The 27,789-nt window shown below is 43.7% G+C and overlaps 1 protein-coding gene across 1 annotated transcript; it reads right to left on the reverse strand.

The window, feature by feature from the left end:
* Positions 1-3,327: 3,327 nt before the first annotated feature.
* LOC149305027 (UPF0500 protein C1orf216 homolog) lies at positions 3,328-8,792 on the reverse strand. Its single transcript, XM_089479047.1, has 2 exons — positions 8,713-8,792; positions 3,328-7,229 (listed from the first exon to the last, which is right to left on the reverse strand). The coding sequence occupies exon 2, from the start codon at positions 7,211-7,213 to the stop codon at positions 6,296-6,298; it is 918 nt and encodes a 305-aa protein (XP_089335173.1). The 5' UTR covers positions 7,214-7,229; positions 8,713-8,792; the 3' UTR covers positions 3,328-6,295.
* Between the last annotated feature and the right edge of the window lie 18,997 nt (positions 8,793-27,789).

The raw sequence follows: 27,789 nt of genomic DNA on the forward strand, positions 1-27,789 counted from the left end.
CACACTGCAGAAATAATCCAGGTTGACACCACTTTAACTGGCATGGCTCAGTGTTATGGAATTGCGGGAATTGTAGTTTGTTGCGGCACCAGAGCTCTCCAAAAAGGAAAGCAAAATATCTCACAAATGTCTTAATAGGCTCTGTATATGCGAGGCACGCAAGCCGTCTCTGCTATTGCGAGGAGTAGAGCCTTTTACAACTCTTAGGATTGCCTTGTTTGCAGTGAAAGCCGCTATTCTACGGATGCAAGAAGCCAAAAAGGGCCTTGTATAGACCATTGTGCAAATTACAAGAGGGGCATCATCAGATCCAAATATTTTAAATTGTATAGAAATTTCTTTTAATGTAAGTTTTAACCATGCATGGGTTTGTTTTTGTGTGTGTATTTTTTGAACTGGTCTGGAGACTTGTTCAATAACCATGTTTTAATGTATTGATGTAAATATCTCACAAAGCTACAAATCCTGCAATTGCATAGCATTGAGTTATGGCAGTTAAAAGTAGTGCCAAACAGCTTTATTTCTGAAGTGCGGATGCACCCCTGCTCCCATTTGCACTTAGTTTACTTCATTTGCCGCAGAATGAGTGCATAGGACAAAAGTAGTTTGCACCAAATCAACTCAACAAATGGGAAGAGAGGAGAAGCGAGGATTAAATCTTTGCCCTTACCAGTGGGTCGAGGCAAAAGCAAACTGCTGCAGCTTCTCTTAGCTCCGATATCGCTTCGCCGCATGTGTTTCAGTCCTCATTTTTGAAATGGTGGAGGGCATGCAGTCCACAAAGCGATATATTCATTTATAAGCCACTGTAGTCACCAGAAGTCACCCGATGAACATGTCTGAAACCCATGGATATCTCTAGAGTGGTTTCCTTTTGAGATGAGAAATAGTCTCCTTAAAACAATACTCTAGGCAAGAACAGACAGGCTTTCAGTCTTATTTATGGAAGGAAGCCAAGCGCTTAAATGGGCAGCCCCGGCTTTGATACCGCAGTTGCAGAGTTATTCTTCAGTTGCTTGGGAAAATAACCAGACTTCTCTCACAATATTTGCTTTGGAAATGAGTATCTTGTGTGTTGAGTACTTGACCAAAGCAAACAGAGAAACCCCAGTCCTTTTCCTCGAGGAGAAATCAAATTCGGCAGGAGCTCCGGGCTTTTGCAGTAACTGAATCCAAGAGGCTCCCGACCGCACCAAGAGCAATAAACAGCCAAATAAACCTCGCTAACCAAATTGACTCACAAACCGGGTCTGTAAATATGACAAGGAAACCCGGTTCAGACAGAACGAAGGGCTCCCAGATGGATCATGCCTTTGAGAAAGACCTTGGGAATGAATCTCAAGAACATTAAGTAGCTACAAATCAATTGCCTTTTATTTTTATTTTTGTAACAAGGGAACAGTAGTAGTATTTTTATTTATATTCTTATTATCGATTCATGCATCTGCTGCTTTCCCCCCATTACAGGGACTCAAACCAGCCTTAACTGCCATGGTTCACAATCCTGGGATTTGTACTTTTCGTGAGGTTACCAGCACTTTTTGGCAGAGAAAGCTAAAGACCTTGCAAAACCACAAATTCCAGGGCTCCATTGGATGAACCTATGGCTCTTACAGTGGTGTCAAACTGTATTATTTCTACAGTGTAGATGCACCCATTCCAAGGCCTCATTCCCACAACCTTTTAAACCGGAACACAAATTGGTTTGAACCAGTTTAAATAACCCTGGTTCACACTTGAGTTGAATCACTGAAGCAATTCGTAGAGGGGGGCCATGCGCTAGACCCATTTAACACGCATCTTTTTGACGCTGATTTTTTCCCCTGCATCTCTTTGGATAAATGGATTCTGTGCAAGTGTGAACCAGATGCGGATCAGAATCGGTTTAAATTTGCCCTTCGGCCGGCTGGAGCGGGTCCATTTTGAATCTATCCATTCGTCAATTGAACCACAAGTAGGTTATTTTATTTTATTTTGCAGCCAGAAAATACAATTGGTGCAAATGCAGTGTGAACCAAGCTCTGCCGCCGATCCGATCCATTGATTCGGATCGCAAAGTGGTTCATTTGTAAGTGGGGATGAGGTCCAAAAAACCCATTCCTTCCAGAGCACAGTCAACACCGTCAGAACATCTCTCTTCTCTTTCCTTAAAAGAACTTCGATCCTGGAGAAGTTGCTTGGCAAATTCCGAAGGAAGAATTGTGCATTTGGTTTCAGCTTCCTTGAATTGCAACCAAGTGAACAGGAGGAGGAGGAGAAAGGAAAACAAGGTGAAGGAAGGAGCAAAAAGACTGTTTGAATAGTCAACTTAATCTCCACAAAGCCTCCGGCAGAGTCACCTTTAAGTCGCAGCTCAGATGTTTATAGCTGCCTCGGCTAAGCTGGCCTTCTCTCCTTGTTAAGCAACAACCGGAGGGCAAGAGAGGATCAGAGAACCTGAAGAATCGGATCACTTGGAGTGCCACAATCCTCACTCGAGACCTTTCTTCAACACCTGCCTGTGTGTATTGTGCTGAACTTTCCTTTAAGAACCGATTCGCACATGCACATGCGTCCCTTGAGTTCCTGTCTTTGAAGGTGCGAATTGATTCCTCCAGGAGTTGTGCTTGAGTTGCAGCAATAGGAACCTCTGCATACCTTGGATTCTTGGTGTTCCTTCCTCCAGTTTTCACTCCTCCTTCTTCCAAATCTACCATATATGCTCAACTATAAGTCGACCTCATGTATAAGTTGAGGGCAGGTTTTAATAATAATAATAATAATAAATTTTTACTTATATACCACCAGGATCGAAGTGGCATACAAAGAGTAAAATACAACAGTATACAGTGGGGCCTTGTTTTCCGCTGGGGTTTGGTTCCAGGATCCCCCGTGGATTACAAAATCCATGGATGCTCAAGTCCCATTAAATACAATGGCATAGCAAAATGGTGTCCCTTATATAAAATGGAAAATCAAGGTTTGATATTTGGAATTTATACTATTTTTGAACATGGATAAGTCAACTCCGGTTTTTCGAGTCAATGTTTTGACTAAAATTTCCAGACTTATACATGTGTTTATACAGTATTTCTGCTTTTCGTATGTTGTGTTCAGCCTAAAAGTTAAAGAGATAGGGCAATAGAGTACAGCCTTCCCTGAAATGGTTTTCTTCTTCAAAATGAATGAATAAATAAGATCCCAGGGATATTTTTGGAGTCAAGGGTCTGGAGAAGAGAGGTGCCATGTGGCATTGCTGATGTGCCCAAGGCACTATGCGCATCCACAGTGACATCAAAAGATGTGTTTCCCAATCAGAAGCATCACATTTTCCTCATTTTATTTGATTTCATTTATTTTGAGCATTTGGAATAATCAGTATCCTCCAACGAGAATGGTTTACATTGAATTAAAATTTTTAAAAATTAAGTTAGAAATAAAGGGCCACTTCAAAGACTGGTCAGGCATGTGGTTTTATTAATATTCTTACTTAAAACAAAACAAAAATAATGACAAGCATTAGACACATGCACGCTTATTGCACATGATCCCCAGTTATACATGAAAGCTTGAACCACGCTACAGACTTCGATCAGTTTTTACCCGTTTCATGGCTTCCAGGAAAGAGTCTTCAGAAATGTAGCTTCAGGAGGAACACAGAAAGCTCTTGGAGATCTTTGGCTATCTCTGCCTCTGAGCTTTTATCATTCCCAAAGTCTTCTAAGAAGGAACGTCTATTTAATCTGTGTAACGTTGTATTAGACATGCCGGTAGAATTGTATCTGATTTCTACCATAATCGCTGTCAACAGAGACCCCTCTATCTTTGTAAGACTGTTTGGACAGACTCTGTCCCTTTCCACCTCAAGAGGTAAACCTTTGGCATAACATCAACCACATCATGGCACATGTGAGCATCTCTTGCAGGACCCTTCATCAACTCAGTGGCCTACACACTTCCATCATCCCTAGACAACATGCGCATTCTGGCTGGGATGATGGGAGCGGTATTCCAGCATCTTGGACATCACAAAGTTCAAGGAAAGGGCTCCTCCAAGTGATCTTACCTTCAATATCTTACAGGAGGGAACAAAAGGAGAGTTTTCATTTTGTATTCTTCTAAGTTTGTTCACCTCGAATGACAGGTTTGGATTGATACACACCTACAAAGAACTAGGCTGACATCTTCTTGGTGTCTTAGGCTGCATCCGCACTGCAGAAATAATGCAGTTTGACACCACTTTAACTGCCAGGGCTCAGTGCTATGGAATTCTGGTACTTCTCAACAAACTAAAAATCCCAGGATTCCAAAGGATAAAGCCATGGCAGTTAAAGCAATGTCAAACTGCATTAATTGTGCAATGCAGATACATCTTAGGACTAGAAGACATTATCACTCATTCACACCATTTGCCTTGTTCCAGTTATTGGCACATGGTCACCCCATCTGGATATACATTGGGACTGCAATCCTGCTTTGCAAGACCCCCCCAAACAAATATATTATATGTAATAAATTCATTCTGTTAAAAAAAATACACAGTGGCAACTTATCATATGCATCAAAATCCTTCTCTTCTTTTGAGGTTGGCCATTTTAACCTCCATGCTTCTCAACCTGATGAAACTGGAGGAAATCATACAGCCCTCTGGATAACATTTGACTGTAGCTCCCAGTATTCTTCACCATTGGCTCCGTTGGCTGGGGATGCTGAGAGCTACGGTTCACCAACATCTGGTGGATTGCAGGATTCGTATGTATTTTCTAAAGATATACATTCACATAATACAATATAATATAATTATAGATACACTTTCAATATAGCCATATGTATTTGCTGTGCAAAAGAAATCCCAAGTAAACACATTCTAAAAATGGTGAATGTTCAACCAACAATTCTGTTGGCAACAAATAAAACTTTAAACCAAGCTGAGGTCAGTGGATAGAAGATTTAAGCACTTAAATGTGTATGTTGGATGGGAGTTTTCATGCTAAGCTTAGTTTTGTTTTCCCCAGCAGCCCATAAAAACAGCAGCAGTGACAGAAACAACATACAAATGAACAAAATCCTTGGTCAATGGACTAGATCATGGATGCAGATTTGGGACATTGGTCCTATTTAAGAATTCAGGCTCTCCCCCCACCATGCAACTTTCTTTCCAGTCCCCCAAACTTTTAGCATTGTAGAGAGGGAGAATTGAAAATATATCACACCCAGAACTCTGATATTGGCTGCCTCCTCCTTCCTTTGGTCACTTGGTCTACCTCTTTTCTTTGGATGTCCAAACTGTATTTCTAAAATGTTCAACTAAAGTTTGAAAGGACTCCAATGGTAGGAATTTTGGAACTGAAGGAGAATTTCATGGAAGGACACAATTGCCCTCATTTTGGCCACTGCCCAGCCCTATAGCTACACTATACCTTTATCAAATAATGGCCCTACAGCATTTAGGCTGGTAGCCGTTCTGAAAATGTCCACAATGTGCATATAACTCCCTTCTGAGAGCACAGAGGCCAAAACTTTCACGGGTGTATCTCTATGCCCATGAGATGTTTTCCTCCATGAACATACACTCCCCATTTCTTTCACAGTGCACTGGGTTTAACATTCATCCACAGAAGCCATGCACCACAATGAAAAGTTGGAGCTATTGAGAGAGGTCACATCTACTCATAAATAAGACAGGCTGTTCACTAGGAGGAAGGTGCCTGCAAATAATGGTAATACTCTGACATGTCTTTGGAGGAACATCAAACATGGTTTGAAAAGGAAAGAAGCAAGTGTCCCATGGCGCATGGCGGCTGAGTGGCTTCCGTTGCAGGGCTTCAGTGAATCTAGTACAGAATTAATTCCAGGAGCAATCCAAGGAGCTGAATGATTCCCAAACTTTGGTTCTCTGGGTGTTTTTCCCGGAAGCCCCAGACACCTTGGCCAACAATCAGGAATGCTGGGAGCTGGTGTCCAAAACACCTGGAGGACCAAAGTTTGTGTACCACTTCTCTAAAGTGTAGGGTGAAACCAGAACCCTATTACCCCAATAACCTCAGCATCTTGGATAGCTCTAGAACTTGGAATAAAAGCTAGGCCCCTATGGCCAACATAGGTTCTGGACACTGGATCCCTCCTTTAAAATCTGAAATAAACCTTGAGGATGGGTTCACCCTGCCATTGACATGGAAGCCACCAGCTAACATTGCTTTCATGCAAGATTTGCGGGTAGATATGGAACTGCGTAAGTCCCTTGCGTGAATGACAAAGTTAAGGATGGCACAATGACTCTGTGTGGGTATGTGGGTATGGAGGGCAGGTAGGTCCTTCACAACTCTGCCTGGACTGGGCTCTTGGTGTATGCCATGCCTTGCTGGACACACCGAATGAGTTCTTTGCGGTTGTCCAAAATGGTGTCAAAGCTCTCCTGCAACCGGTTCTGCTGGTCAACCACCTTCTGCTGGAGGCTGCGGATCCAGCGGAGGAGCGCCAGGCGGCGGTACATCACCAAGTGGACCCGGTGCTTCTGCTTCTCCTGCTCCTTCAACTTCTTCTTCTCCTGGAGGCTCTGGAAAGCTTCCGCCAGTGCTGGGAAGAGGGTCTCAGAACTAGGAGACAAGTCCTCTGGCTCAGCCTCACAGCCCTTCCTCTCTTCAGTGCCAATGGTGGGTATCTGCCAAGTGCTGGTACCTCCACTGTCAGGGCTATCGATGCTCAGGGAACTGCTGGCGTAACCGTTGTCTTCCAAGGGGGAGCTGGCTAGCTTCCTGCTTCCTTTGATTCTCTCCTTGGTGGTGGTCTTCTCTTGCTCCAGAATTGTGACCTCAGCTCCCTCTGGAGATCGACGGATGTTCTCTTCTTCTTCTACTTCTTCCTCCTCCCCCTCTCCATCTTCCTCTTCTTCCTCCTCCTCCTCTTCTTCCTCTTCAGAGGCAAGAAACATGCTGTCAGATTTCAGGTCCTGATGGACATTCCTTGGAGTACCGCTTGCTTTCTGCTTACACATTAGGTCTATTCGATTATCAGATGCAACCGGCGCACTGTCCCTGAGCTGCCCCATTTCCATGTGCATCAAGGTCCCTGGTGTGTGTTGGTTCCAGTTTTCATTGCTGTCGTAGGGCTCCTCGCCCATGAAGTTGAGGTTCCTGTCCCTTCCGCCAAGGTAGGCCGCATCAAGCTGTGCGTTCCCCTTCACTTCACTGAAGAGCGCATTGAGTGGTAGCTCTGGCTGGCACATGGCAAACATCAGTGTGCCCTCCTGGCTGTGGAAAACAGAAAGAGAGGAACTGAACTTAAATACTGGTATTCTGCCCTCCACCTAAAGATCTCAGGGTGGCATACAAGAAAACCAACACATTTAAACAATGTAAAAAATATGTTGGAAACTAACTGATGGCACCAAAGAACAACACAAAAATAAAATTGTTTTATAAAGCTAAAAATAACTCATCAAGTTAAAGAAGACAAATTAAAACTGGCTAAAACATGGTATGATTCCTGTATCCACAGGGGCTACCATGGAAACATAAAACCATGGATAATGGTGAACCCTATTGAAAGGAATGACTTCTGGCAAAAGTTAACCAAGATGAAAGACAAAGAAATTCCTAGGTTTCTTTTTTCCAGGTGTAACACCGTCCTTTTTGCCACATCTCAGGCTCTCCTATGCACACATGTGCCACATCTCAGACTCTCCTATATGACTCTCCAAATGTTGCTGGACTCCAACTCCCAGCATCCCTTAACTGGGCTACTAGGGATGCTGGGAGTTGCAGTCCCAATCTGCCCAGAGCAGGGAAGCTATTCCTCACTCCCTCTTCACCCATATATATATATATATATATATACATACATACAGTATATATGAAAGAAAAGAAAATATACAGGTATACATATGCATTTACATATATGTTTGTGTGTATACACACACATATATACATATTAATGTATGTATGAAGGAAAAAATATACATATATACATATACATACATACACACATACATAAAGACATGTATGTATATGAAGGAAAACAAAAATACACACACACATATGTACTGTAGACACATACACATATATACGTATCCATATATGAAGGAAAAGGATATGTGTCTTTTCCTTCTTTTCCTTCATATATGTATATGTGTATATATGTGTATATACATATTTTCTTTTCCTATGTATATGTATATTTTCTTTCCCTTCATATATGTATAGGTAAACATATACGTATACGGAGGGAAAGGAGGAAAAGACACATGTCTCTCTATACATATACCTGGGGAATGAAAAGATACATATACATATATATAGACACATACACATAGACATATACACATAAGAAGGAAAAGACAAGATGCCTATCTGTCTAGGCATATACATAGGGAAAGAAAAAGATACCTGTACCTATATCAATAGGCCTATACACCTCCACATACACATACAGACATATGAAGGGAAAGCACACATGCACATATACCACAATAGACGCAGATCTGGACATACATATACCAGTATAGGTAGACCCATATACAACTATATATACACATGCACTGATTTCTTTGGGGGGGGGGTGTCCTTTGGCCCTTGGAAGGGGGAGAGGGGCAGAGGAAGGGGGAGAGGGGCAGAGGAAGGGGGTGTCCTTCCTTCCTTCCTTCCTTCCTTCCTTCCTTCCTTCCTTCCTTCCTTCCTTCCTTTTCTTTTCCTGGGATTGCAAGGCAAGGGAGGGCAGCCTGGCAGGGCCACTCACCGGGCTGGGCTCCTGCGGAGGGAGATCCAGGGCCTCCAGGGGAGCTGCCTTCTTCCCTTCCAGCCACCCAGCCCTGGCCAGAACAGCAGCAGCAGCAGCAAGAGAAGCAGGAGGAGGAGGAGGAGGGCAGCGTCACCCGTGACGCCAAGGAAGGAGGGAAGGATGGAGGGAAGAAGGAGGGAGGGAGGATGGAGCTATGCAGGGATGCAGGAATGGAGGATGGAAGGATGGAGGGATGGAGGATGCAGGGATGGAAGGATAGAGATATGCAGGGATGGAAAGATGTAGGGATGGAGGGAAGGAGGATGGAAGGATGGACTAAGGATGGAGGATGCAGCAATGGAAGGATGGAGATATGCAGGGATGGAAGGATGGAGGGGTGCAAGGATAGATGGATGCAGCAATGGAAGGATGGAGGATGGAGGGATGGAAGGATAGAGATATGCAGGGATGGAAAGATGTAGGGATGGAGGGAAGGAGGATGGAAGGATGGACTAGGGATGGAGGATGCAGCAATGGAAGGATGGAGATATGCAGGGATGGAAGAATGGAGGGGTGCAAGGATGGGAGGACAGAGAGATGCAAGGATAGATGGATGCAGCAATGGAAGGATGGAGGATGGAGGGATGGAGAGATGGATGGAGGAGGAAAAGGAGCTGCAAGCCCAGCAGCCAAGCCAAGGCTCTCACTCACCCAGACCCTGACCCTCTTTTGTTTTTGGTTTTTCTGGCCAGGATAGAAAGATAGGATGGGCACAATGAAGGCATTTTTGTCCCTATTAAGAATTGTACCCTCCCACGAAAATTTCCCCCAGATTTCTAGCATTGCCGTCACGTCAAACTTCAGGTGAACATTTAGAAATATAGTACAGTTTTAGGCCTTTTACGGGCCTTCAAGGTCTTTCCGATTTACAGTGACCCTAAGGTCAACCTATCACTCCAGGGGTTTTCTGGAGCTGAGAGTGTGTGACTCACCCAAGGCCACCCATGGGGTTTCCATGGCTGAGCAGGGATTTGAAGCCTGGTCCCCAGAGTTGAAGTCCAATGCTCAAACCACACTTTCTCGGCCTCAGAAGATGGCAAGGGCAAGCCCCCTCAGAACAAATCTTGCCAAGAAACCCTATAATAGGCATGCTTTAGGGTCGCCACAAGTTGCAAAAAACCCTGAAGGCACGCAACAACAACCTTGTGGATCACCCACACTTTTTCATGTCTGCCGCATTCTCTCCCGCTCCACAGATCTGTTCCATTCTGAAAGGATCTCTCTCTTCTTTCCTCCTGGCCTGGAGGCGCCCCAGAAACTTGAAAGGAAGAAAAGAAGGAGATGTTGCTGAGAGGAGGAGGAATAAAAGGCTGGAAAAGAAAAGAAGGATCACATGAGATGGACTGGCACATAAGAGGGCCTTGTCTCCTCACTTGGGGGACGGAGGAGGGAAAAGATGGAGGCAGGAACACCCAAAAGGGCTTGCAGGGGGACAATCTGGGGTGGGGAGGGGAGCATATGACATTTTTGGACCTTATGCAATTGCTCCAAAGGGAGGGAGTGTCTCTGACTGCAGCGCACAAGGCGCATTTGTTGTTGTTCGACATCAAATCCAGCTGTGAGTAATGGCGACCCTATTGATCAGAGGCCCCTGACAATCCCTGGCTGCATCTGCACTGCAGAATGAATGCAGTTTGACATTGCTTTAATGCAGAATTAATGCAGTTTGACCCTGGTTGTGGCAAATTGTCAGGGCAGCCGTGGCTTCGTGGATGGAATCAATCAACCTGCTTTCCTCTTTTTCTGCTCCTTGCCACTTTGCCAAGCATTGCCATCTTTTCCGAAGCATCGTGTCATTTCATGACATGTCCAAAGTATCTTAGCTTGCAGAGACATAGCCTGGAATATCAGTACACAAAGTCCTCTTTGGCTCCAGGGAAATTTCAGGTATGATCTGTTCTAGGACCCATCCATTTGTTCTTTCTGCTCTCCACAGGATCCTCTGCACTCTTCTCCAGCACCACATCTCCAATGAATTTATTCTCTTTTTGTTCATTTTCTGAACTGTCCAACTCTTGCATCCATACATGGAAATGGGGAATACAATGGCTTGTACGGTTCTAACGTCTGTGCTCAGTTGTATATCTTTGCTCTTGAGGACCCTTTCTAGTTCTTTCGTAGCTGCCTGATCAGTAGTTCTGATCAGTGTTTGATCCAAGGTACTGTACACTTCTAGGTACCATTTTGGGAAGGATTCCCATAAAGGGAGGAATATTTCGGAGCAATATCAGGGGGGCAAACCTGGAAAGATGGAAGGATTGGAAAGGAGAAAATTGGTCCCCGGTGTCTGTCCATCCCTCCGCCAGAATAAGGCAGTCTCTGAAGCAAACCAGGTTTCCCCATGATCAGAATTTGAAAGGACAAATTCCATGGGGTCCAATGGAAAGCCATCCAGCTGCCAATGACACACCATCCCCACATTTGTTATTTCCAGAGCTTCCAAGAAATCCACTGCTCTGGAATGCCCTTTTTTTTGCTTTATTGCAATTTTGTTCTGGCAACCTGAGCTGAGAACGAATACCAGGAGTCCTGGATGGCCCAAGGCGTGTGAGTTACTATGCGACCGAGATAACCAACCGCTCGGCTCCAGACCTGATCCAGGATTCGTGCAAAGGACGGTGCCCCCCACCTGCTTTTCATCTGCTGTGTTTTTCCATTCGCCAATCCAGCCCGACGTGCCACTGCCTTTGAACGAAATTGTTCCCAGCAGAGGCCTAAAGACCCCGCTTTGCTGCCCGATGACGTTGGCGTGTGTCACCAGGGCCTGTTGCTCTAACCTTTTTCCATCAGGAAGGATGAATAATCGGGTCCTAACCATTCCCGCATGTGAGGGATGCTTTGAAGGGGGGATACCGCCCGGCAGAAGACACGAGGGCAAAAAATTAAAAAATACATTACAATCCCACCAAATCGGAGTGGTGGAAGGTACACTAAAGCCACCGTCTATCATCATCACGGAAGGCTATAGGGAATACATGTTCCCCTGAAACTTCATCTGTGGTCTCCTTCAGGAATTTCAGAGACTGATGGAGCAGTTACTTCAAATGTACTCCTCCAAAATCTATTTTGCACCAGTTTATCGCTTCCAGAGAATAATCTCTGTTCTTTGTGAAATTCTTCCTTGGAAAGGATTGGTGGGACTCTGAGCTTCATAGATGCCACTGGTGAGACCTGGAGGCTGAGTCCCAACACAAGAGCCACAAAGGCGTTTTGAAACTGATTTAAAATGGCTGAGCAGCAGCATGCAGAGAGGCTCATCTTCCTCCCCAATGGGTTAAAGCGTCAATTTTCTTTCCCCCTCCCAAAAAAGTCCTCTCTGGACCATCTGTAATCTAACCCTCTCTGACTGCCTCAGCTGAATTTAATAAAGCAAAAGGGGAGGAAGGAGAGAGTTGGAGAAATCTCCCAAAAAGCTTTCATAGAAATTAAAGTAAACAATGCTTTGACCTCCAGCCCTCGGTTGCCCCGCTGCTGACTTGGGCCTGTTGTGAACGGTTGCAGACGGTTTGGCGTTTTTGTGTAATTGTAAACACATTTGGGTAAATACACCCGGGATTTGGTGGCCGTTCCAAAGGGGGTCCTTTGGAGGATGGGGTGAAAGACAGCAGGGGATCATCTCCCAGGGTAAGAGGAGAAATCTCCCGTGTGAACTGAAGGAGATGGCAGAAAGGAAGCAGAAGGAGGTCCTCCTCTGAGATGATGGAGAGGCGTCTGCTCTCTTCGGTTGGATCCAAGATGGTGGACCCTTATCCATCCATAAGGGTCCACCATCTTGGATTCAACTCTGTGAAACCAGGGTGACCAGATATCATCCTTTCCCCAGACATGTCCTACATTTCAACCTTCTTTCCAGGGAGAATTCCAAAGTGTCCTCCATTTTGAGCATGACGAAGAAGCGCGGATTTATATTTCTATAAATGTTTGCAGCTTTTATGTGGTCATTCCTTCCATTTTCCCAGAAGATCCTACATTGTGCGGTGACTTTGCCCTCCTTAGGACATCTGGTTTTAGCTTTTACCAATCCATTCATTAATTGAGTCTGTCCCTAGCAATTCAGAGTTGGAGGGTATGAAGCTTTGGCTTGTCAATGGGAGTAACTTTTGTTAGGAATAACAATTAGATTTAGGCCCCAGTGTCCCAGTATGGCTACAGGCATACCTTCCTAGCGATGAGTCAAAGAGACCGATCTCTGATTTCACCCAAAAGCCTTGTAACTGTGTCCTGTTCTGATCATCACAATTCAAAAAGGATGTTGAGAAACTGGAGCGGGTCCAGAGGAAGGTGACCAAAGTGGTGAAGTGTCTGGAAACCATGCCTTATGAGGAAAGACTTAGGGAGCTGGGTATATTTAGCCTGGAGAAGAGAAGGTTAAGAGATGATATGATAGCCCTGTTTAAATATTTGAAGGGATGTCACACTGAGGAGGGAGCAAGTTTGTTTTCTGCTGCTCCAGAGAATAGGACACAGAACAATGGATGCAAAGTACAAGAAAAGAGATTCCACATCAACAGTAGGAAGAACTTCTTGATAGTAAGAACTCTCCAACAGTGGAATAGGCCCCTCGAAGTGTGGTGGCATCTCCTTCTTTGAAGGTTTTTAAACAGAGATTGGATGGCCATTTGTCAGATGTACTTGGATATTGTCTTCTTGCATGGGGCAATAGGGTTGGATTGGATGGCCCTTGGGGCTCTCTCTTCAAACTCTACGATTCTATGATTCTAGGAAATGGCATGGGAAGGAAAAAATGTATGATTTGCACTTTAATACAAGCTGAACTAAACTTTCATTTCCAGATTGCAATGAACCACCCAAAAAAACGGAGTCCAGGGGCCATCGGTGAAGGCAATGGGCCATGCTATGTCCATTCCTGCCATAAGAGATGTTGAGGAAGGACAACAGATTCACAAAAATCTGGATGACCGGATGGAGAGTTGATGCCAGTGTCTTGTTCTTGGTAACTTTGTAGCTCCCTGTCTTCTCTTACCACCACCACCAAAGGAGGGTGACTAAAATGGTGAAAGGTCTGGAAACCTTGCCCTATGAAGAACGACTTAGAGAGCTGGGGATGTTTAGCCTGGAGAAGAGAAGGTTAAGAGGTGATATGATAGCCCTGTTCAAATATTTAAAGGGATGCAATATTGAGGAGGGAGCAATCTTGTTTTCTACTGCTCCAGAGACTAGGACCCGGAGCAATGGATCCAAGCTGCAGGAAAAGAGATTCCACCTCGACATTAGGAGGAACTTCCTGAGAGTAAGGGCTGTTCGACAGTGGAACACACTTCCTTGGAGTGAAGTGGAGTCTCCTTCCTTGGAGGTCTTCAAGCAGAGGCTGGATGGCCATCTGTCGGGGATGCTTTGATTGCGATTTCCTGCATGGCAGGGGGTTGGACTGGATGGCCCTTGTGCTCTCTTCTAACTCTATGATTCTATGATTCTATGGCCACCACCACCAATAATAATAATAATAATAATAATGGTGGGACAGGAGATGGTCTTCTTGACTCGGGCAGATGTCCCTCAGAGACTTCCTCTGTGGTTTGTTTTATCTGACCCTCTCAGCTCCAAAAGAAGAACGCAGAGGCCGTCTCCTTCCCTTCCGCAAAGGCAGGGTCCAAGAAAGAAAAAGAAGCAAAGAAAGGGGGGGAGAAAAGAAATCCACCATTTCCTCTCGCTCTGTGAATTGTTAATAAACTCCAGACAGAAAAGTCCGATTAGGAAATTGTTTAGGAAATTGAAAAGGAGAGAGGAGGAGTGAAGGGATCCATCCTCTGATCCAGCCAGGGCTATTTCTGAGCAAGCGCAGAGGAGAAGGGAATGCTCCCTTGACTTCTACATTGGCAAGCCTCCTTGAAGACACTTGTCAAGAAAACCCCATGATAGGTTTGCTTTAGGGTCGCCATAAGTTGGGAAAAACAACTCGAAGGCACACAACAACCTAAGCAGCTCTTTGGCTTGAAAGAAGCAAGTTTAAAGTTTAGCTTTAAAGAAGCTATCGAAGATGTTGTTCCTTGTTTCCAAAATAAACCCTGCACCAGATGATATTAAATGTCCCATACAATAGTCACCAGCCAACACTGGATCGGCGTCTTTGTTGCTGTCATTGCTTTGTGTCTTTCAGTAACAGTTTTCTACTTCTTCAGAAGCAAGGAATGAACTGGGCACCATTTGACTCCATGCATCTGAGTAAGTAGACTTAAGTCTATGAAAGCCCATGCTACAAATTCTTTTGCAAAGTAACAATAATATTCAAAATCCATAAGGAATCACAGAATCATAGAGTTGGAAGAGACCCTAAGGGCCATCCAATCCAACTCCATTCTGCCATGCAGGAACACAGAATCAAAGCATCCCGACAGATGGCCATCCAGCATCTGTTTTAAAACCTCCAAATGAAGGTCTGGAGCAATATTTTCATACGATCAAGCAAAATGCACAAAATACATCCTGCAAGCTTTCAAAGCTCCACTGGTTTCTTTAAGCAGAAAAAGGATTTTGGATGTTTGTTATATGTCCGGCATGGCTACCCTTGGATAGTCATTTGCACAAGTCCCTTTTGCATATGGATATTCCAGATTAATGTCTCTGGATAATATCCTACCAAATTACACCTGTCCCTCCATATTTTCTAGGGTTAGAGGCACAAGACCCCTGTGACTATGGAAAAACCACAAATAACAAAAACCTCATGTTTTTACCTGAGAGGATATCTATCTAGGAATCTCTAGGTCCTCCAGGGCAACTCTGTGGTCAACATCCAACAGACACTGACCATAGAATTGCACTAGAGGAGCTACAAAGGCCTAGTAGAGTATTCTCTCTAGGAACCCCTAGGTCCTCCAGAGCAACTCTGTGGTCAACGTCTGACAGACACTGGCCATAGAACTGCATTGGAGGAGCTACAAAGGCCTAGTAAAGTATTCTCTTTAGGAATCTCTCAGTCGTTCAGTGCAACGTTTAGTTAAAGTTGACCAAAGAGTTTCACTGGAGGACCTAGATGTTCCTAAAGAGAACATATGAATCATAGAATCGTAGAGTTGGAAGAGACCACAAGGGCCATCCAGTCCAACCCTCTGCCATGCAGGAAATCTCAAAGCATCAAATCTGTGAATAACCAAATCCGCAAATATGGAGGGATGAGTGTATTCACAAAAGATAGGAGAAGAGTCATGTGGGATCCAACCCAAGACCAATATTCGGTGCCCACACTCGCCTTACTCTTGATCTTTGCAAGGCCTGGGTTCAAACCATACCTTTCCCAGCAATTGGTCAACGGATGCATCCGGACTCCAAAGCCTATAGCTTTTCTTTGCTTTCCAATGGCTACAAAGACTTGAGAGCCCAACTGGCGACAGTTACCTTTTTTAAAAATGCAGTTTATCAAACTTAGAGGAGTTAAATAACTAATATTTAAGATTTTGTTCTTTTTCCATTGGTGTTTGCTGCTCCCCGGGGCCTGGACTCTTGCCACCGCAATCCTGGCGGTGCGCCTGCAGCTCATGAGTTCGGCTCGCACTCCCATGCTCTCTTCAAAGAGCTGAGCATGAAAAGACAACAGAATTATGGTATGTATGCAAAGTCCTCCGACAGATTATTGTACTCGCTAATGCCATTTGCAGCAAATAGCATGTCATGTCCCAGTATATAATCCTATCTGGGTTTTTGAACATTAAGGGTTTTGTACCTTGTTAAGTAAGTATTTATTTTTCCTTACCATAATGTTCCTTATTGCTCCCAGGGAGCCATTTGGACAAAACGTTTCCCTGAATTTCCTTTTCAAAGAATGAAAACCGGCCATTGTTCTGGCCTTTCATCGCGGTTACGGGCTTTTAAATGGCTGTTTCCAATTTGTTTTTGTTTTTCTTCCCATTCCAATATCCTTTGCACAAAAAAAAAGGTTCTCGACACATACATGACAACAGATGCAGAGCTTGGAAAAGTTACTTTTTTGGGGACCATAACTCCCTGCATCTTCCATTTGGTGTGGTCTTCCTACAGTTACGGCAACGTTCCCCAGATAGGTTGGAATACAGCTCCCATCATCCACAATCAAGGAGTTGTGTTCCAACATATCGGAGGAGGAATGTTTCATAGTTTATCTGATCATTTAGTCCTCTACATTTTTTTAAAGCTGCATTATAATCTATAGAATTCCGGCTATTATTTTTAAAGAGACCATTAACCCATTTCAGACGACTGGCCTTCATCAGCGACACACATAGATTGTTGTCTAGTCTTCCTAATTAAAAGAAAGGGGGGGAAAAAAAACTTACAAGAAGGAAACCCCAACAATAGTTAATATTTTATGGCCCTAAAAGAGCTGTTATGTGTTTTCAAAGTTCCCCATTTTCATAACGCTTTGGGCAAAAGGTCTGATATCCATCAAAGGCAGGCCCGGATTGATCGTATTTTCCAAGCTCCTACACAACCACCTGACGGATTGGTTATTATTTTTAATGGCAATATTAAAAACAGCATGAAGTCCTTTTGGGGGGGGGAATCCAGTGTACTGAGGATGAAATGCATTTTAGGTTCTGTCCAACAATCCTAATAATAATAATAATAATAATAATAATAATAATAATAATACACCTCTCCTAGGAGTTTATCAGACAAGGGAAATTGGAAGTATAATCCAATGGCAATCCGAACGCAATCATGGGGTTTCACGTTATTGTGTGATAGACTACCGCATGCAATTTCGGGCAATGGGGAGTCAGTCCGAAAGCAATCCTGGGGTTTCACGTTTTTGCGTGAGAGGTGATCACATGCAATTTCGGGCAATGGCAAGCTATTTTTGGGCAATCGGGAGTCAGTTCGAACACAATTCAAATTCATGTAAATTCGCTGAACTAGCGAATTCATGTGAATGCGTTCTGGCCCCACTTTCTTTTCATTTGAAATCAAGAGAAATTCTTCCAGTGTGATTTTGGGAACCACAGTATAGTAAAATAATATTTTCCCAACTCTGTTGTCGACCGATTGCGTGCGATCCCTTCAGCAATAGCTAAATCTATTATTATTATTATTATTATTATATTTTTAGTGTTGTTATTTTAGTTTTACGGTAAGGGAGACAGGGATATGTACTTTGAGTTATGTTTGTACTATATATTTTATTTATGTATCTCGTCGTAACCCGCCTTGATCCTTATGGAAAGGCGGGAAGTAAATAAAATCTATTATTATTATTATTATTATTATTATTATTATTATTATTATTATTATTAACCTTCTATATTGATCTTTAGTATCAGCTTATAACCATGTTCCATTTTTAGGTATTGTACTTCTATTGAACTTCTATTGTTTTACATTTATATGACATCCATATGGTACTCTATGTACAATTCAGGGTCGATGTCACTATATTTTAGCTCTTTTTTAATTGCTATAGGATTTTATAGTGTGCTTTATTTGATTTAGTGTTATTCTGAGATGGCCTAAGGGCTAATCAATAAACATTGATTGATTGATATTATTGTTGTTGTTGTTGTTGTTAGCCCAATGGATGAGAGGGAGGCACTGGTTTTACAAAAGAGCTTGTTTGCAGAAAAAGGCCTTGGGTTTTGCAGACATGCCGACAATTTTGGTGCGGAAGATCATTGCCCTTTGCGCAAAAGGCACTGTATTTTGTGCAACAACAACAAAAAAAATGTTACGTTTACAGCAAGGCAAATACATGTTACCCTTTAAAGAAAGCTCATATGCAAAAGAATCTTATTTTCTTGAGAAGATGTCTTATTGTATGGAGACACCATTTTCTCACTGGGGGAAGGATCATTTGCAAATATGCTTCCCATTGCTGTTACCTGACTCGGTTTCTCACTGCTGAGAAACCGAGATGGAGGGAAGGGTCTCTTTCTCACCAATGAATATTGGGCAATTTGGGTGCCAAAATCCAGCCATTTTATATAGAGAAGGCCACTTGGAAGCTGGGCCATCGCACCAAGCAGACTTGAAGGGAGCTATCCTTAGTGCTAAATTTTGGAGAAAATAGGATTCAGAACTGTAGCTAGCTCCTTTCGTGTCTGGAATAAAATCTAGAGTTAGTTACTAGATGCTTTTACAGTTTCAATAAAGCACATTTATTGCTAAAGAAATAACCAATAGATATATATATATTCTGATCTGGTGCCAGTTTGATGAATATTCAGGATGGGTCCATAGGAAAAGCTGACATGTTGTGCAAGAGACTATGCCGTTTCCAAAATGTCACCTTCACTCCGTTCATATGTGCAGGCAGCATCTACACTGCAGAATTAAAGTAGTTCAACACCGGTTTAACTGCCATGGTGCCAAGATATGGCATTCTGGGATTTGTCATTTTTGTGAGCTGTTAAGCTTTCTCTGTCGGGCGTCACAGTATACTACAGATCCCAGGATCCCATATTATGGCGCCAGGGCAGTTAAGGTGGTTCGAAATGCATGGATTCTGCAGCCTGAGTCTAGCATTGATCACTGTGATAGCTAAATATAATATATAATATGACATATAATGCAAACATATATACAAATATAATATACAAACGTATTATACCAATATAACATGACATATAATACAAACTTTTAAAAAAATATATGCAAACAATCCAATTAATACATATTCACCAGTTAAATATATATTCAAAGGAAGTAGGCTCAAGTCTTTGAAAACTCTTGCTACCAACTTCTCTCCTTCGGTTAGTCTCAAAGGTGCCACCAATTCTCTTTGCGCACATTTGGAGCATAGTAGATGTTAAAAGTCATTGCACCTTAGGAAAATATCCTTCTGTCACCATCGGTTAAAACGCAAAAGTCTGTTTCAATGAAAAGGCCTTTGCTTGTTGGGGAAAAGAAAGCGGAGAGGGAAGCAAGAAGGGAATTCCATAACCTGGGAGCAACCACCAAGAAGTCTCTCTCCAGTCATACCTATGATGGTGGTGGGACCAAGAGAAAACCCTTTCCTGGAGATCTTAAGACTCCACCAGCTTTGTATGGTGAGAGACCTTGTTTCAGATAGTCCTAGTCTCTGTGAAGTTGAAGGCTTTCATGGCCATAGTTTTTTGTGGGTTTTTCAGACTATGTGGCCATGTTCTAGAAGAGTTTATTCCTGATGTTTCACCAGCAGCTGTGGCTGGCATCTTCAGAGAATGCTTGCATGGAAAGGAGTTAGGTATATATATACTGTGGGACAGTATATGCGAGCCACAGATGCTGGTGAAATGTTAGGAATAAATTCTTCTAAAACATGGCCACATAGCCTGAAAAACCCACAAAAAACTATAGTCCTAGTCTCTGTTCTGAGCCTAGAAAAGATAAGTGGCATGGGTTTCCTAAAATATGGTATCCCATTTCTCACCCATCCCATCCAAATCCCTTTCCTGGTTTCCCTTTTTACAGCCCTTATAGTTTCATCTCCTTACATTCTCCCTTTCTTTTGCTCGCTCATTCCCATGCAGATCCTGGCAAAGGTTAAGAGCTTCCAAATTCAGTGCCTTGGATCACATGAGGACCTTCTCTGTGGTTTCTAGGATTGAACACATGAGGAGAAGCAAAGAAGGTCATGCCTCCCACTTCCAAGTTGCCCTAACCACTTGCCGGCTGAATATCTTTTAACTCCGGAATTAAACTATCATACTCTAATCATACCCAAAGTAGTTTGGATCTTGTGACCGAAACATTATCGTCCCTCTACCCTCAGGGACTAATAGAAAGCAAGAAGTGTGTGTGTGTGTGTGTATATATATATATATATATCCAACTGGGAAATGTAAAATGTGTTGCACTCTTTAGAGCACTGTTTCCCATTTGATTAAATAAGGGCATAGCCATGTTTATCTGGAAAATATCTGTATGCAAAGGGATCTCATAGCATGAAAGAAGTTGTAGCATCAGCTTTCACAGACTTGGTCTACTCCATGCGACTGAGGAACTAGGCCAAGTCTATGAAAGCTGATACTACAACCTCTTTCCCACAGTTAAGTCTCAAAGGTGCAACAAGCCCCTTTGCATATTGATTTAAATAATTCATAGCTTAATTAATAACTTAATTCCGGAATGATGTTAGTGCCGAAATTCCAATTTAAGACAATCACAGTGTAGTTGAGTTGCCCCTTTCTCTTACAAAATTCCCCACTTCATTGATAACTTCATTAATTTTAACTAGTTACTTCCTATCTCTGCTAGCAAAGCCCTTGGTCTGACCTGGAAGGGCTCTTTTTACCTTCTGAATATTTTTGGAGAGAAAGACCAGGTTTCCCTCTTGCAGCCGCACTGCAGAAATAATCCACTTTGACACCAGTTGAACTGCCATGGCTCAATGCTATGGATTCTGGGAAATGCACATCCCAGGATTCCATGGGAGGCAGCCGTAGCAGTTAAAGTGGAATAATATAGTGTAATATCAGTGTGTAGTGTGACATTCAGCCGAGAATAAAGGCCCTTTAGCCTGAACTTCAATGGAGCTATCCAAGGACTGGACTTAATTTGGGGACAGAGGATGGCAATGGCAAAGCCAGTCTGAAGAAACATGCCAGGAAAAACCCATGATAGGATCACTTTAGGGTTGCCATAGATCAGAAATGACTCAATGGCATGCGACGACAACAACGATGCTGCCTGGAGGATTCTGGGAGTTGGAGTGAAAAGTAACTCTCTATTTTCCATGCTGGAAAAAGGGACCTTGTTGGTGCCCATGGCTTGGCTTTGGAACGTGGCCGCTGGTGATCTTTGGACTCAGCGGCCTGTCTGAGCCACAGAGCCAACAACACAGACAGAATCATTTTCTCTCTCTTTATTTTACGCTCCTGTTAATTGTGTTCTTTCCATTTTCCCAGCCATCAAAACCCAAGAGTTGACGCACGACGAGGGCATTGCTTGTTCTCCAGCGGTAAAGAGGAGCCATTTGCTAAAAACCACAAAAGGGGGCAATTGGGTGTCGGTGGTGGGGAAAACATTTCCACCCATTAAAACTCATCACTTGCTCACCAAAACAACTCACGAAAGGGGTAACAAGGTTGTTACAGTCTGGAGGTTAAACAAAGCAAAATTTTAAAAAAAGGCAAACCTATCATGAGGTTTTCTCGGCAAGATTTGTTCTGAGATGGTTTGTCACTGCTGTTTTCTGAGGCTGAGAGAGCGTGGCCTGCCCAAAGTCATCCAATGGGTTTCATGGCCGGGCTGGGAATCGAACCCTGGTCTGCAGAGTTGCTGTCCAAATACTCAAACCACAATGCCATGTTGGTCTTTGAATACCATGTTTAAGAGAGATGGGCACCATATTTGTGCCCATTGATGACAACTGTTTCGTTCTTCTCTGGAAGCTCACCGCAAATGGGCAGCCCATAGCATAGCGCATGGGCCGGAGATCACAATATTCCTTCATTCTCTGTAGTTTAGCTAAGATGAAGGCCACTATGGGCCTCCTTGAGATGTAGGGCAGGCTGCCAATGGGCATCCAACAGGGACATGACATTTGGGCCGCCGTACGCCTGGGAGAGGCCGCATTTGCCAATTAAGCTGGAATATCTGAGGTTTTTAAAAGGCATCGTAAAAAGGCTGATCTGCCCCTCGCAGAGGCAGAGCGGCTATTAGGCAAGAGACAAACAGCTGGGAGAGAAATCCATGGCTCCGAAGCTTCCTGGGGACTGTCTGGTTGCTCTGGAAGAACAAAAGGGAGGAGGGAAGAGTCCCTAAGCTCCTAAGCCTTCTCAGCCGGAAATCAACACATCTGTCCACTTCAAGGGGGATAAGCTTCGAAGACGGGAAGATCCTTGTGTCCGAAATGTGCTTTGTTTTCTTCACATCTTCTCACGTGTAAGCAGTCAAAAAGAAATCTTCTGTGGATACTTCCGCATGGCAAGGTTCTGGTTAGGTCAGGCATTGCAGGGAGCTTAGCAAGGGGTTTTTGCAAGAAAGGGAGGCCTCCTTTTCCCATCCTTATCATTGCAAGCTTGCTCTGTGTAGGAGCGGACATGGGCCAAAACAAAGTACCCTACGGTGCATCAAAATTGGTTCAGATGCAGAACTGAAACCACCAAATCTCCCTGCAAAGGAAGACATGTTAGCCTGGCAACTTGTCACATTGGCAGTTTTGGGGAAAGCCCAGCCTATGGACCACATGTGGCCCCCAGTGCTGTTCTGTGGCCCCTGGACTTCCCAAATGTCCCAAATGTCCCCAAACACTTTCTAGGGAATATGGGGGAAATCCATAGCACTGAGCCACGGCAGTTAAAGTGGTGTCAACCTGGATTATTTCTGTAGTGTGGATGCAACCAGCGCATACATTCCATCGAGATGCCAAAGGAATACGTTCCATTGAGAACTTTCACACTGGTGAAAATCATGTCTATCTCTGGCACGTGGGTGAATCTGTTTAAAGGCTACTCGAAAGAGCAACTTATGGGTTGGGGAGTGGTGGCCACATCAAATGGCTCTGGACCTGCCCACAACAAGGCCTTGCAGATCCGGTGGTGAAGAGACCGGAATTTGGATCTCGGTGTTTGGCCCTCTGCGGTCTATGCAGGATGGAGAATGACCGGAAGTAGCCAGCCGGCCCAATGCACCGGAGGGGATGAACGCGGAGCACATGGGACCATGGAGAAAACCACGCCTGGCATTCCAGAGGCTGCGTGATGAAGTTATAAAACATCCCTCTGCCTCTGGATCACGTGGCCCCATGAGAAAAAAGAATGTCTCTTTCAGGATGTAGTTAAACCTCAATTTTTCCCCCTCGGGGGCTAGAGAAGTGGGGCATGGCTATTAAAACACACACACACACACACACACACACACACACATATATATAGGCACACACATATACACCAGAACATCAGAGTTCTTGATCTGTGGAGAAACTCTTTGGACTTTTTAATTGCTGTGAATGGGGAGATGTTTGGGGGAGGTAGAAAGACTGGCTTGTGCATTCCAACTTAAAAGAATAAGTACCTACTGTTCCCAGAGAAGGGAAGGGGCCACGAACCAAACAGTCTTGTCTTGTGGTTAGACACCATGTGGGTAAAAATCTGGCAGAAGGAAGATGACTCTATTTTTTCCCCCAGCAATCTGGAAGAACTACATGGCTCAAATGCCCGTTACGTGACAGTGATATCTATCTTATGGCCATAGAAGCAGAGTATCGCTTTGACGCTCAGAAAGTAGTGTGGAAATTCTGCATGCACACTGTGCACGTGAAATGGACTACATTGTGTGCATTCTGTATGCACATTCTGCATGAACACTGCACCTGTGAAATGCACTACATTATTCACATTCAACATGCAGGTTCTGCATGGACATTGTGCATGGGAAATACATTCGCTTGTACACATTCTGCATGCATGTTCTGCATGGACTCTGTGCATGTCAAATGCCCTACATTCTGCAGATTCTGCATACACACTCTGTATGGACATTGCACATGTGGAATGCACTACATTGTGCACATTCTATGTGTATATGCTACATGAACACTGCACCTTCAAGTCGTTTCCCAATTATGGTGACCCTAAGGTGAACATATGGGTTTTTTTTGGCAAGCTTCCTGAGAGTTTGCCATTGCCATCCTCTGGGGCTGAGAGTGTGTGACTTGTCCAAGGTCACAAAGTGGATTTATGTGGCAGAGCCAAGATTTGAACCCTTGGCCTCCAGAGTTCAATGCTCAAACCGCTATGCCACACTGACTCCACATTGTTGTTGGATGCATTCAACTCACTTCTGACTTATGGCAACCCTATCCCTTTTCTGGGGCTTTTCTGGGGCCGACAGTGTCTGGATCATGGCCAAGCATGGATTCGAACCCTGGTCTCCAGAGTCATAGTCCAGTGCTCAAATTACACCATGCTGGCTTTCTAAATGTATTGTAGTTAAGTTTAATAAGTAAATACCTTACCAAGTAACTGATCTGGAATCTCATTCATCCTTAATAGTCGCACTAAAACCCGGAGCAGATTCTCTAGCGCATTGCCATGAAAGCAACCCTGTCACACTAGTTATGGGATTATTTCTCCCCTTTTGCCCCATTGCTTTCATCAAGGGAAGGCCCTCTCATCCCAAAGGCACCCCAGGACGCATTGCAGTAGCAAGGCTCCTTTGCCGCACATCCCTTTAAATCCTCTCTTATTGAAATGTTTGTGGAGGGGAATGAAAAAGAATAACAACTTTCACAGGCAAGCTGATCTCTCCGGAATGCAGCTGGGTTTACCTTCTTCCATGCAACCTTGCCCCAAGGCTTCTCTGGATCACAGTGCAGTCATCCCATCATCCTTCCCGCATCCCGCCCCACATCATTAAAACATTAGCTTTGCAGCAAAAATAAACTGGGGGAGCCGAAAATAAGCACCCGGATCCATACAACGTACACGGTCCATTAGGGGCCAGTTACGAACAGCATGGAGGGGGGATATAGGAGTCCAGTAAATGCAAAAAGGTGCCAGAGAGTTGTTGGTTGCTCCAAAAGATGAGGATTCAAGTATGTCAGAGTGGCAGTGCCATCGCCACAGGTTTGAGTCTGAATTTTAAAGGAGCTCTGCCTTAGAACGGAAGACGCGAGCATGAGCCAGCCGTGTGACGCTGCAGCAAAGAAGGCGAATGCTATTTGGAATAGAAAAACATAGGCCTGTTACAGACTGCCAAAATAAAGCTGCTTCGGGTCTCTTTGGAGGTATGCTGTTTAAATGATGCATGCATCCTAAGAATCCGGAAGCTGCACCAAAGCTGCACTCCAGTGCTTAGGAATGGAGTGTGGCTTTGGCGCGACCTCCAGACTCTTAGGACCCATGCATCATTTAAATAGCACACCTCCAAAGAGACCCGAAGCAACTTTATTTTGGCAGTCTGTAACAGGCCATAGTTTCCACGTCGAGGGAATGAATAGTCCCACCATAATGCTGCACTGGACCAGCGTCGTCTGGAACGCTGGGTGCACTTCTGGGCACCTCATTTTAAGGACATTACATGATTCCCATCTAATGTTACTTTAATTTGTTGTCTGCTACATTTTATTGCTTGAATGTTCCCGTGTATTAATACGTATTATATTTAATTATTTGCGTAACATGTACGAAATACATAGACAGGCTTATTTTATCGATTTTATCGATTTTAATTGATTGTATGAATAGCGCTGTGTAAATTTAGAGCACTATATAAACAAAGCTTAATAATAATAAGCGTGAGCCAATATTGAGCAATAATAATAATAATAATAATAAGATAGGTGCAGCACTAATAGCCCCAATGATGATGATGTTTATTTATATCCTGCCTTCCTACTATGATTATGATTATGATTATGCTGTCTATTTATCTCCCTTGAGTACAGAGACTCAAGGCGGCTAACAAATCTAAAACGGTCCAAGCTGAAACACTATAAAACATGCAAAATACAAGATTAAAGACAATACGAGCCATTCAAAACATTACATTATTAAAAATTTGAAGTTTAAAACTCTTTAAAAACCAAAACCAAACAGCATCCGTGTCGTGCGAACGCCCGGCGGCATAAAAACGTCGAAAGGGAAGTGGAGGATTTTCTTGGGTTCGCTCTAGCGCCTGTTCTCCGAACGAACAAAAATATTGGCAATTCAAAAGCTTGTTTAGCAGCAGGAGCTCAGGAAAAGAACCTGGGGTTTTAAAGGCAGGTGGAGTCTTTTAAGGCCACGTGAAACCGAATTTACTAGCCATCCCTCCATCCATGAGGGCCATATCACTTTCTGGTTGGACAGCAGCACGACTTCTTTAGAGGCTCTCTTTTTTTTACAAGCGTTTTATGATCTTGCTCAGGAGCATGAAAGAAAACCAAGCAGGGTTTATTAAAAGCCTCGATGGAGCCAAGTCACGATCGGCATTGACACTTCGTAAAAGAATTTGGGGAGAGGGAAGGTGGGGGGACGACCCAAGCGTTGACAACTTTCCTGGTCCTTCTTCCCACCCTCTGCAAAATAGCAAATTGCAACCCTGTGTCCTGTTCTATTAGCTGTGTTTTGACTGAGGAATATTTATTTCGATGGCCTTCCCAAAACAATCAGTTTCTAGTCCGCAAGATTTGGAGACATGACTTTTTGGAAAACCTATACACTGATTTTATTTTTGCAATTACATCTGGCCTTCCGTATCCACAGATTCTTTATCCACGGATCCAAACACCCACGGCTTTAAAATGTTCAATAAATATAAATTCCATAAAGCAAACCTTGATTTTGCCATTTTATATATGAAGAAGGATGCAATTGGAGTGCAACTATAATACAGAAATAATGCAGTTTGACACCACTTTAACAGCTATGGCTCCATCCTACAAAATCCTGTGATTTGTAGTTTTATGAGGCACCAGCACTGTTTGACAGAGAAGGCTAAAAACCTTGGAAAACCACAAATATTAGTATTCCATAAGAACTACAGAACTTAAAGTGGTGTCAAACTGCAGTGCAGACGCACCCTATGTAAACACATAGACTCCTTCGAAAGTCTTTGCAAGCTGCAGCAACATATGAATTAACCTTGCAAACTGTAGCATGCTATTGTTCTACTAGATGAAGGGGGAAATGTGCATTTTTTCCTTGCAGGGTTCGAATCCTGGCTCGGCCATGGAAACCCGCTTGGTGACCTAAGTCACACTCTCTCAGCCGCAGAGGATGGCAATGGCAAACTCCCTCTGAAGAAACATGCCAGGAAAACCCTGTGATACGGTCGCCTTAAGGTCGCCATAAGTCAGAAACAACTTGAAGGCACACAGCACATATATGCGCACTCCTTCCTGGAGATGACCCATGAAAACTAGAGACCCAGGACCAGGCCCCGAGATCTGGCAACCCAAAACTTGAGGAGGACACCATTCAAATATTTATCAAAACAGCCAGCCTACGTAAGACACACATATATACACATTTCAAGGCAGTGCTCTCACCTCGAGATTCCTCTCCCTTTCCTTGAGAACAGGTCAATGATCTGAGAACCATAGAAAGATTTGAGTAGTAGTGGCTTCTTCTCCAGGCACAAAGGAACTTCACCTGCAATGCAAATTTGTATAAGTAACACACACAAGCTCACACAAAGGAA

This window comes from Sceloporus occidentalis, unplaced genomic scaffold, assembly GCF_023333645.1.
Source record: "Sceloporus occidentalis isolate IW3139 unplaced genomic scaffold, rSceOcc1.0.p SCAF_13, whole genome shotgun sequence".
In the NCBI taxonomy this organism is placed as follows: Eukaryota; Metazoa; Chordata; class Lepidosauria; order Squamata; family Phrynosomatidae; genus Sceloporus; species Sceloporus occidentalis.

Coding starts and splice junctions, on each gene's coding strand:
- LOC149305027 (XM_089479047.1), bottom strand. CDS start 7,213: ATGTTTGCCATGTGCCAGCCAGAGCTACCACTCAATGCGCTCTTCAGT.